Here is a 13,186-nt window from a genome sequence, read left to right on the forward strand (position 1 = left end):
CTAATCTTCAACCCAAATACACACACCAAGCCTCAGCTTCACTCTGGCTGACCCTCAGAAGAATAACTCACTCAACTTACACACATTTCTACAGACAGCTTCATGTGTTTTTAGGTAATTGAGTTCTACAAGAGAGAACCTGGATATCAGAATATATTTTATAACCAAACCCATCCACAGTGTTCTCATCAGGTCACCATGTTGTGTTATTAGGTGTGTTTTCACTCTCAAGGATCTCATCTGGGATCAGTTGAGTTTTCTTCTCTAGTGATGAGAATTTCTGGAATATTCAGTGAATCAGGTCATTTGACTCTTCTCATGAACACGAGTCGACTCTCTCGACTCCTAAATGACTGACATTTTTGTACATCAGAAAAAAAATTGGCGACATTATTAATAATAATAATAATAATAATAATAATAATAAAGTTGTCTTTTTGAATTAAGTTTTAATCCATTTTATTTTTCACAAAACATTGCTTTGAATTGTATTTTATAAAAATTTATTTAAGTGACTGTTGGCCAAAAACCACAAGGCATTATGACTATTCACTGATTAATCCACTATGAATTCTCTCATCACTGATGATGTGTCTGTTTTGCTTTATGACTACGTTCAGACTGCACCCTGAAACGACCCATATCCGAATTTTTTGCCCATATGCGACCTGTATCCGATTTGTTATTGACAATCTGAACGACGCAGATCCGATTTTTTTCACATGCGACCCAGGCCGCTTGGATATGTGGTCCTAATTCCAATGCATATCCGTTATTTTCACATGCGACTGCAGTCTGACCGGACAGGTCGCATTCATGCCACCTACACGTCATCAACAAGAGACAAATGTCACTATTCTGCGTTGGTTAATCCCGCCTCTTTGGTGGAAAACAACAACATTTGTACAGTTTTCAGAATTTAAATAGACTTTTATAGAATTGATCAAGCTAATGGTGGATTTGGTAGGGACCTGGATGTTAAATCATCCTGTATTACGAGATTATAAGATTGTTCTGGAAATTTCCAGTAATTTGACACCTTCGGTCTCATTAGTCTGCTGCCCACATTAATCAGATTATTGTGCGAGTTCCGCCGCCACCACAAAAACCACATCGCCAGGTCTCGCCTCATCTCCATGCTTTACTTGCAAACTTGAAGAGTGCGCTTTTTTTTTGTTTACGTATTACGTAGATGTGCTTATTACGTGTCAATTTGCGCATGCGGGACACTTTTGGGTCGTTTTCCGTTCATATTGGAGATCGCATACAAGTCTCATATAATTGGTAATGTGAACGGCCTAACAAAAAAATCGGATTTCACAACAAATCGGATATGGGTCGTTTCAGGTTGCAGACTGAACGTAGTGTATGAGACTTTAGTGTCATTATCCTAATACCTCATCTCCTCACACAGCTGAGTCAAAAGCAGGATGAATGATTCACACTAATGAACAGCTCAGAGGTTAAAAAAAGGTTTGCATAGAAACATTTATGAGACTGAAGATAAATGAATAAATGATTTGAGTAATGACATCGCCTACATCTACACATAAAAAACGTGAAGAAAGAAAAGAAACCGTTTACTTCCGTGAGTCGGTTCACAGAGCCGATCACCGACAAGAGCCGACTCAGAGAATTGATTCGTTCGTCTCATCAATAAATTCCTCAGTGGTGAGAAACAGTAAAAGCTGCAGTGGTGAAACTGCACTAATGTCACTATTACAGTATAGATGAGGTTAAATGTCCTTCCTAATTAAAACGGACAGATCACAGTCCAATTAGATAATGAGATGAGAATGAGCATATATTAGCATATATTAACAAGATGGCGGCACGCAGTGGTGCAGCAGCTTCTCGGCTCCCGGTTAGCATACAACCCCTTCCTACCTTTTCTATTAACTCGTGCAACAAACTGAGGCTGAAATACAGCACACAGGACCCATTTATTCTGGAGAACCCGAATGTGGGACTGAAACCAGACGTCAAGGCAGCGTTCGGACGTTTTGGGCTGCTAAAGGAGAGTGGACGAAGGAAAACAAAGCAGCAGCGCGCAAGGAGACAACGGTGCGCTCAGAGGCAGAAGAGGGGGAAGAGAGCTAGTCTGCTAGCTAGGCTAAGGGCTAACAACAGACCCGCTCTTCCAACTCTGTTCCTGTCTAACGTCCACTCTCTGGACAACAAGATCGACCTGTTTAGGCTGAGACTGAACTTCCACATTGAGATGAGGAATTGCTGTGCTTTCCTGCTCACCGAGACCTGACTGAATGACAACAAGCTGGACTCCGTGTACCACCTGGATGGACTACTTTTCTTCCACTCCGACCGCGATCAGCTGTCAGGGAAAAGCCGTGGTGGAGGACTCTGTGCTTATATCAACAAGAACTGGTGCACAAACTGTGTCCTGGTAAGCCAGCATTGCTCTGAATCTGTGGAGTTTATGTTGTTAAAGTGCCGCCCGCATTACCTGCCTCGGGAGTTTACGGTAGTGCTGCTGGTGATTGTTTACATTCCTCCGAGCGCGCACACTGGCACAGCGCTGACAGAGCTGCATGCACATGTCAGCGAGCTGCAGGATCAACACCCAGAGGCATTTTTTGTGATTGCTGGGGACTTTAATCACACCCGCCTGATGGACTGCCTGCCCCGGTTTTACAAGAACACAGACATTGCAACCAGGGGAGGCAATACTCTGGACCAGGTCTACACCAGCAAGCGGGGTGCGTATGCTGCGGTGCCATGGCCCCACCTGGGCTTCTCTGATCATATCTCCATCCTGCTGGTCCCTGCCCATCAACCTGTGCTGAAAAACAACCGGCCAACACAGAAGACCATCACTGTGTGGCCCAGCACAGCAGTCCCTGCATTGCAGGACTGCTTTGAGCGGACAGACTGGCAGGTCTTCAGGGAAACTGCTACCACTGGTGAAGGTGTAGATCTGGAGGAGTACACCTTGGCTGTCTCCGGCTTCATCCAGAAATGCATCAGTGACATCATCACCGCCAAGAACATCACCATACGTCCCAACCAGAAGCCGTGGATGAATGGTGAGGTTCAGCGTCTCCTGAGAGCACATGACACAGCTTTCAGGTCTGGAGATGCACTGGCACTGGGAGCGGCAAGGAGGGACCTCCAAGCAGGTGTGACATGGGCAAAAAGAGCACATGCTGACAAAATCCAGGGCCACTTTTCATCCAATGACCCTTGGAGCATGTGGCAGGGCATAAAGGCAACCACAGGCTACAACAGGAAGAACGCCGAGTGTCCTCAGGACCCATTCCTGCCAGATGCCCTCAACGCTTTCTGTGCCCATTTTGAACCCGCCGACCCCCCTACCCGCACCAGGCTCACTATCCCAAAGGGTGAGCTACCATCATTCAGCGTGTCAGCAGACGACGTGAGGAGGACTCTGCAGCGCGTCAACCCCTGCAAGGCAGCAGGACCAGACTACATCCTGCGGAGGGTCCTGAAGGCCTGTCCACATGAGTTCACTGAGGTGTGGACAGACATCTTTAACACCTCCCTCTCCCAGGCTGTGGTGCCAGTGTGCCTGAAGACATCTTTCATCATCTCGGTGCCCAAGTGTACAGCAGTGAGGAGCATGAACGACTATCGACCGGTGGCTCTCACCCCGATAGTCATGAAATGTTTCGAACGCCTGGTCATGGACCACATTAAGGAGAAGGTAGACATAAATGTGGACCCAGAGCAGTATGCATACAGAAGGAACAGATCTGTAGAGGACGCCATCTCATCCATCGTCCACTCTGCTCTCACCCACCTGGAGAGCAGAGACACCTATGTGAGGCTGCTCTTCCTGAACTTTAGCTTGGCGTTCAACACGATCGACCCGCAGACTTTAGTCAACAAACTGCTGCCACTTGGATTACCACCATCCCTCTGCAATTGGGTACTGGATTTCCTGACACACAGGCCACAGACAGTGAGGATCCACGGCATCTCCTCTTCTACCATCATCCTCAACACCGGCTCCCCCCAGGGGTGCATCCTCAGCCCCCAGCTCTACACTCTGCTCACATATGACTGCTCCGCTAAACATCCGGGCAGTTGTATTTTGAAGTTCGCAGACGACATGGCCGTGGTGGAACAGATATCCCATGGCGACGAGTCAGTGTACAGACAGGAGGTGGAGGACCTGGTGGACTGGTGCAGGGACAACAATCTCTGCATCAATGTGGGGAAAACAAAGGAGATGGTTGTGGACTTCAGGAGAGGTGACCATGCCCCCTCCCCTCTCTACATCGGAGAAGAAGCTGTAGAGATGGTCCACAGCATCAAGTACCTGGGGGTCTACATCTCTAGTGACTTGAAGTGGACCATGAACACAGCCAGCATGGTCAAGAAGGCCCACCAACGCCTCTACTTTTTGAGGAGGCTAAGGCAGGCCGGACTGAGCCCTGTGGTCCTGGGAGCCTTCTACAGGTGTGTGGTGGAGAGCACACTGACATCCTCCATCACATCCTGGTATGGAAACTGCTTGGCTGTGGACAGGAGGGCTCTGCAGAGTTTGGTGCGCACAGCACATAAGATCACCCGTTGCAGCCTGCCGTCCATGGAAGACATCTACAACAGCTGGTGCAGGAGCAGAGCGGCCCGCGTCATGGGTGACTCCACCCACCCAGCACACAGACTATTCAGCCTCCTCCCTTCAGGAAAGACTCTGCAGCATCAGGGCCAAAACACCAAGGCTCCAGTGCAGCTTCTTCCCAGAAGCTGTGAGACTAATGAACACTAAGCCTAAACTCTGATGCTGCCCCCCCCCCATTTTGCACTTTGCACACACTGAAGTTTTTACTGTTCACCTGAACACTTTTTAATCACGGCTGCACTATTTTCTTTTCTATTCTATTTTTATATTTATATTTAATTTTAATTATTCTATTTATATATGCTACTGGCCCTGAGGCACAAATTTCGTTTACATGTGAAAACATGCAAATGACAATAAAGAACGTTGACCTTGATCTTAGCGCTGTGGTTTCGCAGATTCTCACCGAGACCGAGTTCTCTAATTATTTATAATCTTATTTTACTGAATAAAACTTCACTCGGTGCTCCCTCTGAACCTGCTGCATCTTCCACAGGAGTCATTTTGCTATTCTGAGTTTAATTAAAAACAGTTTTAACAGTTTAAACCCTGAAACTCACCTCCAGAGCGACACCCAGCGGCGCGGAAGAAAGCGCGCTCAGTGATGACGTCACAGAAAACGTGCACGTGAGAGCTTTGAAAAATATTTTTATTTATTTGAACACAAAAATAAACTTACACTTCTAAAGTGGTGTGTGTGTGTGTGTACATATATGTGTGTGTATATATATATATATATTGTGTGTGTGTGTATGTATGTATGTGTGTGTGTGTACAGAAAGTGACGCCCAACACTTTAAATAAATGTTAATAATAATTATGCATGTACCCCCCCCGGGGCTCCACCTGTCCCGCGTGGTGTTCAGAGTCCTAGAAAGGATTCGTTATGTCAGCTATGGCACGCGCGAGCGACGCGGTACCGGATCCGCGTGCTATTTTCACCGCGCATTAAAGCGCCGCGCCGGCAGCAGCAGTGTTTATTATTATTATTATTATGGGGAGCCACGAGCTCCGGTCGTGCACAGCGGATCCGAACCGATCCCCTTCTCTCTCCGCCATGAAATCTACCGAGAGCGAGCGCACGGTCCTTCGCGCGCACGAGCCCCCCTCGGACCCCTCGGACCCGGACAGCGGCAGTGAGAGCTCCTCGGAGAAGTGGACGGAGGCGGAGAGCGGGCGCGCGCGTGCTCTCTCGGTCCCCGGGCGCGGCGGCGGGAGGCTCCGGCTGGTCGGTGTGAGCAAACAGCGGCAGGCAGCGAACGCGCGCGAGCGGGACCGCACTCACAGCGTCAACACGGCGTTCAGCGCGCTGCGCATGCTCATCCCGACCGAGCCCGCCGACCGGAAACTGTCCAAGATCGAGACCCTGCGTCTGGCCTCCAGCTACATCGCGCACCTCGCCAACGTGCTGCTGCTCGCCGACAGCGGAGGAGACGGACCGCCGTGCGCGCGACACCCAGACGCCCTCGTGCGCGGCGGCGCGAACGCGCTCAGACCCATCTGCACCTTTTGCCTCGGAAACCAGAGGAGAATGGTGAGTGAGGAGGAAACCAGAGGAGAGTGGTGAGTGAGGAGGAAGCCAGAGGAGAATGGTGAATGAGGAGGAAGCCAGAGGAGAATGGTGAATGAGGAGGAAGCCAGAGGAGAATGGTGAGTGAGGAGGAAGCCAGAGGAGAATGGTGAGTGAGGAGGAAGCCAGAGCAGAATGGTGAGTGAGGAGGAAGCCAGAGGAGAATGGTGAGTGAGGAGGAAGCCAGAGGAGAGTGGTGAGTGAGGAGGAAGCCAGAGGAGAATGGTGAGTGAGGAGGAAGCCAGAGGAGAGTGGTGAGTGAGGAGGAAGCCAGAGGAGAATGGTGAGTGAGGAGGAAGCCAGAGGAGAGTGGTGAGTGAGGAGGAAGCCAGAGGAGAGTGGTGAGTGAGGAGGAAGCCAGAGGAGAGTGGTGAGTGAGGAGGAAGCCAGAGGAGAATGGTGAGTGAGGAGGAAGCCAGAGGAGAATGGTGAGTGAGGAGGAAGCCAGAGGAGAGTGGTGAGTGAGGAGGAAGCCAGAGGAGAATGGTGAGTGAGGAGGAAGCCAGAGGAGAGTGGTGAGTGAGGAGGAAGCCAGAGGAGAGTGGTGAGTGAGGAGGAAGCCAGAGGAGAGTGGTGAGTGAGGAGGAAGCCAGAGCAGAATGGTGAGTTAGGAGGAAGCCAGAGGAGAATGGTGAGTGAGGAGGAAGCCAGAGGAGAATGGTGAGTGAGGAGGAAGCCAGAGGAGAGTGGTGAGTGAGGAGGAAGCCAGAGGAGAGTGGTGAGTGAGGAGGAAGCCAGAGGAGAATGGTGAGTGAGGAGGAAGCCAGAGGAGAATGGTGAGTGAGGAGGAAGCCAGAGGAGAATGGTGAGTGAGGAGGAAGCCAGAGGAGAATGGTGAGTGAGGAGGAAGCCAGAGGAGAATGGTGAGTGAGGAGGAAGCCAGAGGAGAATGGTGAGTGAGGAGGAAGCCAGAGGAGAATGGTGAGTGAGGAGGAAGCCAGAGGAGAGTGGAGAGTGAGGAGGAAGCCAGAGGAGAGTGGTGAGTGAGGAGGAAGCCAGAGGAGAATGGTGAGTGAGGAGGAAGCCAGAGGAGAGTGGAGAGTGAGGAGGAAGCCAGAGGAGAGTGGTGAGTGAGGAGGAAGCCAGAGGAGAGTGGTGAGTGAGGAGGAAGCCAGAGGAGAATGGTGAGTGAGGAGGAAGCCAGAGGAGAATGGTGAGTGAGGAGGAAGCCAGAGGAGAGTGGTGAGTGAGGAGGAAGCCAGAGGAGAGTGGTGAGTGAGGAGGAAGCCAGAGGAGAGTGGTGAGTGAGGAGGAAGCCAGAGGAGAATGGTGAGTTAGGAGGAAGCCAGAGGAGAATGGTGAGTGAGGAGGAAGCCAGAGGAGAGTGGTGAGTGAGGAGGAAGCCAGAGGAGAATGGTGAGTGAGGAGGAAGCCAGAGGAGAATGGTGAGTGAGGAGGAAGCCAGAGGAGAGTGGTGAGTGAGGAGGAAGCCAGAGGAGAATGGTGAGTGAGGAGGAAGCCAGAGGAGAGTGGTGAGTGAGGAGGAAGCCAGAGGAGAGTGGTGAGTGAGGAGGAAGCCAGAGGAGAGTGGTGAGTGAGGAGGAAGCCAGAGGAGAATGGTGAGTGAGGAGGAAGCCAGAGGAGAATGGTGAGTGAGGAGGAAGCCAGAGGAGAATGGTGAGTGAGGAGGAAGCCAGAGGAGAGTGGTGAGTGAGGAGGAAGCCAGAGGAGAGTGGTGAGTGAGGAGGAAGCCAGAGGAGAGTGGTGAGTGAGGAGGAAGCCAGAGGAGAGTGGTGAGTGAGGAGGAAGCCAGAGGAGAGTGGTGAGTGAGGAGGAAGCCAGAGCAGAATGGTGAGTTAGGAGGAAGCCAGAGGAGAATGGTGAGTGAGGAGGAAGCCAGAGGAGAATGGTGAGTGAGGAGGAAGCCAGAGGAGAGTGGTGAGTGAGGAGGAAGCCAGAGGAGAGTGGTGAGTGAGGAGGAAGCCAGAGGAGAATGGTGAGTGAGGAGGAAGCCAGAGGAGAATGGTGAGTGAGGAGGAAGCCAGAGGAGAATGGTGAGTGAGGAGGAAGCCAGAGGAGAATGGTGAGTGAGGAGGAAGCCAGAGGAGAATGGTGAGTGAGGAGGAAGCCAGAGGAGAATGGTGAGTGAGGAGGAAGCCAGAGGAGAATGGTGAGTGAGGAGGAAGCCAGAGGAGAATGGTCAGTGAGGAGGAAGCCAGAGGAGAATGGTGAGTGAGGAGGAAGCCAGAGGAGAATGGTCAGTGAGGAGGAAGCCAGAGGAGAGTGGTCAGTGAGGAGGAAGCCAGAGGCTGCTGTTGATGTGTCATTTCCGGTCAGCAGAACCGGGTGTGTGTTATTAGAATGATATCAACAGATTAAAATATATAAGTGCAGGTTATGCAATGATGTGTGAACTCCTGGGGAAAGTTAGCCTGGGAAATCCCATGCTGCTTTGCACAATCGTTCCGATCTGAAAAGACAGCATGGAAACTATGGTCTAAAGGCTCGCCTGAGTTAGGGAGCCAATCAGAGAGTGGGGGGGGGGGGGGGGGTGGAAAGACGGTGACGCGTACTACTCGACAAACGGAAGCTTGTAGTTTATTTGGGACTGTTTACGGATCACATTTAACATGGCGGCGAGCGATACGAACCAAACTTTCGATCAAGCTTTGTCTTGCACAAACGGCAATAATCGTTCGGTGCCATTGTTTTCCTATTTTTGTTTTGCCTTCTCTTTCTCTTTCCTTCTCTTCTTCGCCTCTTCGTCTTCTTCGTCGCTCTAACTACGTCACCGGGTACAACTGCCATGATTGGCCATGGGCTACGTATACGCCAAATGATAGACATTCGCAACGTCCAATAAACGGCCGTTGACAATCGTAAACCACACCTCCCCTACGAGAAATTCAATAGGCGGATTCCAGACCATAGTTCACTTGTGATATGGTCTGGTGTTAACCCGACTAGGGGAAAGTGTGTGTGTGCTTGAGTAAACACTATTCTCACCTAAACACAAAAGTAAAACATCATGCATCTGCACTTTCAAAGTGCACCCTTAAACACGAGGGTGTGTAGTGTTTGGGTTGCCAGGTTGTGTATTTGTGTAGTAAATCTGTTCCTAGGTCTGATTTGTGGACTCGCTGCTTCACAGAGTTTCGTGTTTCTCGGGTTAGGAACACACCTGTCCTGAGAGCTGATGTATGGAGTCAGGTGTGCGAGAGCAAAGTCATAGTCCTAATGTCATCCATACTGACCTCCAGACATCAGATAAACAGCAGAATAAACACACACACACACACACACACACACACACACACACACACACAGAGTATGAAACAGTGTTTGTGAGTTGGGTTGCATATTTTACACAAATAAATTGATCCATATGGAGTTCCTGGGCTTTTCACAGGATTCCACATGAGCTCATCTGTCATGTCCTACAACATCATGGCGTCCCTCAAGCCTATGTACAGTACAATGGATCTTCAAGAGCTGGATGTCATAGGATGTCACAAGTGCTGTACATGTACACTACCCCTGCTGAACCTCACCTCCCTTCACCATACGTGTCAGTGTCCAGTGAGGATCAGCTCTCTTGCCTCTGCTCTTTATTCTCTGCATGCTTATTCTCAGAGGAGGAATGTCAAGACCTCAAGCTCTTCACCGAGCATCGGAAACCTGGCTGGACGAGTATGGACTGTGGCTGAACATCAAGAAGACAGAGAACATGGAATGCAGCCCACAGACTGATGGCACCATTCGAGTCGATGGACAAGACCTCAGTAAATTAACCCCATTCAAGTACCTCGACCTGCTCATCTGTTCCAGTGATAACTCTGTTCCAGAAGCCTGAACCTGAGTCGATGTTCTGGAAATGTAGATGCTGCAGCAGTCACTCAGTCTGACACGATGCAACCACATCACGAACGAAGACAAGTGAAAACCATGGGAGTGGCCCCCATCACTGAGAAGATGTGTGAAGCTTCGCCTCTGATGGTATTGGCCACGTAGCCCACAGCAGTGACCAGTCAGTGGCGAAGACAGCCCTACGTTTAAGTCCGACAGGAAAGCAACCTTGGTAGACCAAAGAAACACAGGCTTGACCGACTCAGAGATGACATGCAAGAAGCCAAAGTCACCCCTGAAGACACCCTGGACAAAACAAGTGGTGATCGATGTGTCGAAAAGCGGACTCTGCACCAACACGAGGCAAACGCTAGGAAGAAGAAGGGTTGCATATTTACACTTATTTGTTCTGTAACTATTTAAAGATCATTTCCAAAGCAGTCTAAGGAAATGTGGTTTCTGCCTGATGGATTCTGATGAGCTGAGATACACCATGTGACCAGTAATAAACACGTAAAGTGTTAATACACATAAATAAACACAGGATGTCAGGAGAGTGAGGTCATGGATCTTAAGATGGACTCAGAGGGAGCTTGTGGGTCTCAGAATGGACGAAGCAGGAACTTGAGGCTTCAGGATGGAAGGTGTATGAACCTGTCGGTCTTAGAATAGCCTGCATTGTTAGCCTCAGGTTGGCAGCAGTAGGATTTTATGGGTCTCAGGAGCTCATGAGCCTCAGGATGGGCAAAGCATGAGCTTTAGGATGAAAGGTGGAGGAGCTTGAACACTCCAGAGGGCAGGACTAGAAACTTATGGGTCTCAGGATGGATGAACCAGAAGCTTGGGTTTCAGGGTGGAAAAAGGAGGAGCTTGTGGGCTTGATGTTCTCTTACTGGACCCTAACTGCTGCAGTGTGGATTAATTGGAGTTTGGTGATTGACATTCAGCTTCAAGTGTCTTTTAGTAACCTAATATAGAAGTTAGTAGAAGAAGTGCATGAACTAAGTTCTCTGCATTGTTTGTGGACTCTATGTTCCTTTCATCTTGGCAATATGCTGGAGATGTTCTGGGTTACATGAGGATGGGACGATGCTGACTGATGGCTGTGCTCGGGCAGCTTCAGGCTCAGTGGGAGAAAGTCACCAGACATGTAGTGTTTAATGTCACTAATACAACCTGCTAACCCTGTGATCTGGTCTAGCAGATATTTATAAACGAGCATCATCAGCACAGAAGTGAAAATTAATGTCGAGCTTCAGAATATGTCCTTAATAACGGATACAAAGAAAAACGACAGCGGCCCTGAGAGTGAGCCTTGAGGGACACCACAATTTACTTGTTTCAGGGTAAATAATTCCCAATCATGTTAATCTGTCATGTAAGAGCTAAAGCAGGAACTTCCCCAAAAATACAAGCAGAATTCTCAAGGTTTTAAAGAGAATATTATGGTCTGTTGCAGTGAAAGCTGTTCTACCGGCTCGGCCACGGTCCGAACACACAAGTCATTTGTTACTCGTTAAAATGTCCTGAAGAATGGGACCAAAGTTTCATCCTACACTTTCTCTCCTCTCTGTAGGAAGGGGAAGGAGGAAGAGGAGTTGAATAAACTGCTTTACGCAGGGTTTTAAAATAAATTACAGGTTTATTAAAGCTAGTTCAAGTTGATAAACGTCTCTAAAGTTCTTTCAGTTTTCAAAAAGCTGATGTTTGTATGAGGCAATAATAAAGAATACATACGTGAATGATTTTTATTTTTTTTAACGTGTGTGTCTTTTGCAGATGCGAGCCGGCGAGAATCCAGGTGTGTGAGAATCCTCGTCCTGCTCGAGCAGCTCCATGTTTACATGTGAAGACTTTCTCTTGACCTCATGAGGACAGAACTAAAAACCTTGTTGTACAGTTTCGTTCTAAAACTCTAAAAATGAGGACAGAAGGAGGAAGAAAAATCACATCATGAGATGCACTTTCCCCCCCTGCGTTTACAAATGTGTGCGTGCGCGCCCTTGTGTTTCTTGGTGAATGTAACTGGAGCTGTGTGTGTAAAAGCAGCACCTGGCAGGAGGTTATTTCAGAAGCCTGGAAGAGCCTCTCCTTAAAAAACACCACCGTGTGTGTCACTCCTGTCACATGGTGGTAACCCAAGCCCTTGTGTGCTGCAGTGGTTGCTGTCAGTAGGCGATGATTTGGGTTGCCATATTGGATAGTTTTACCCCAACTGTGAAAAATGGGAAACATTATACTGAATGCAGTAGACAGGTAACAGGTCAAAGGTTAATTGCAATGTACTGTGCCATTTTTACATGCTTAAACTACTAGTGAACTCAAAAAGGGAGAGTTGAACATGACACAACCTGGAACTGAAACAAATCAAGCGAAGTCCTGAACTTTCCTCAGTATTTCACCTTGATCTTTCTTTGCCTGAAAGCACGAGTTTCCAAGCTTTTTAACTAGAAACCCAAAAGTGTCTCTCCCTGGGACCCAAACTTACAAAAACTGCTGCCTAATCCACATTTGGGACAAGCCCACCCGTCCAGGAAGGAATACTGTCTAGACAGTAATGTCTGCAATCGTGACTAACACTGAAAAGTAACTTTGGCCAAGTTTACATTAGACCATATCTGTCTCGTTTTCTTCGCGGATGCACCGTCCGTTTACATTAAAACGCCTGGAAACGCCGGGAAACGGGAATCCGCCAGGGTCCACGTATTCAATCCAGATCGTGTCTGGTCCGGTGCTGTGTAAACATTGAGAATACGCGGATACGCTGTGCTGAGCTCTAGCTGGCGTCGTCATTGGACAACGTCACTGTGACATCCACCTTCCTGATTCGCTGGCGTTGGTCATGTGACGCGACTGCTGAAAAACGGCGCGGACTTCCGCCTTGTATCACCTTTCATTAAAGAGTATAAAAGTATGAAAATACTGCAAATACTGCCCATTGTGTAGTTACGATTGTCTTTAGGCTTGCCATCCTTCCACTTGCAAGTGGTAAGTGATATGCGCTGGGATCTCACACACAGCGGCTCAGTCCCGAATCGTGGCTTGTGCACTTCACTCGCGCGCTCTGTGAGCTGCGCAGGGCCAGAGTGCGCACCCTCCAGAGGGCACTCGCTATTCAGGGCGGAGTGATTTGGAGCGCAGGATGCCTGCGGAGCCGAGCGTATCCGTGTATTGGCGTTGCTGTGTGCACGCAAATCGTGTATTGGCGTTGCTGTGTGCACGCT

At 49.1% G+C, this 13,186-nt stretch overlaps 1 protein-coding gene across 1 annotated transcript; it reads left to right on the forward strand.

Moving 5' to 3' along the window:
- The first annotated feature begins 5,455 nt into the window (after positions 1 to 5,455).
- Positions 5,456 to 13,045, forward strand: si:ch211-246m6.4 (transcription factor 15). Its single transcript, XM_060911117.1, has 2 exons — positions 5,456 to 6,140; positions 11,742 to 13,045. The coding sequence occupies exons 1-2, from the start codon at positions 5,601 to 5,603 to the stop codon at positions 11,769 to 11,771; spliced, it is 570 nt and encodes a 189-aa protein (XP_060767100.1). The 5' UTR covers positions 5,456 to 5,600; the 3' UTR covers positions 11,772 to 13,045.
- Positions 13,046 to 13,186: the final 141 nt, after the last annotated feature.

The sequence above is a fragment of the Neoarius graeffei genome, chromosome 27 (assembly GCF_027579695.1).
Source record: "Neoarius graeffei isolate fNeoGra1 chromosome 27, fNeoGra1.pri, whole genome shotgun sequence".
Taxonomy (NCBI): Eukaryota; Metazoa; Chordata; class Actinopteri; order Siluriformes; family Ariidae; genus Neoarius; species Neoarius graeffei.

Excerpts from the sequence above, each read along its gene's own strand:
- si:ch211-246m6.4 (XM_060911117.1), top strand. The coding sequence starts at position 5,601 with ATGGGGAGCCACGAGCTCCGGTCGTGCACAGCGGATCCGAACCGATCC. Across the intron at positions 6,141-11,741 it reads TCGGAAACCAGAGGAGAATG|ATGCGAGCCGGCGAGAATCC; the intron begins GTGAGTGAGGAG and ends TGTCTTTTGCAG.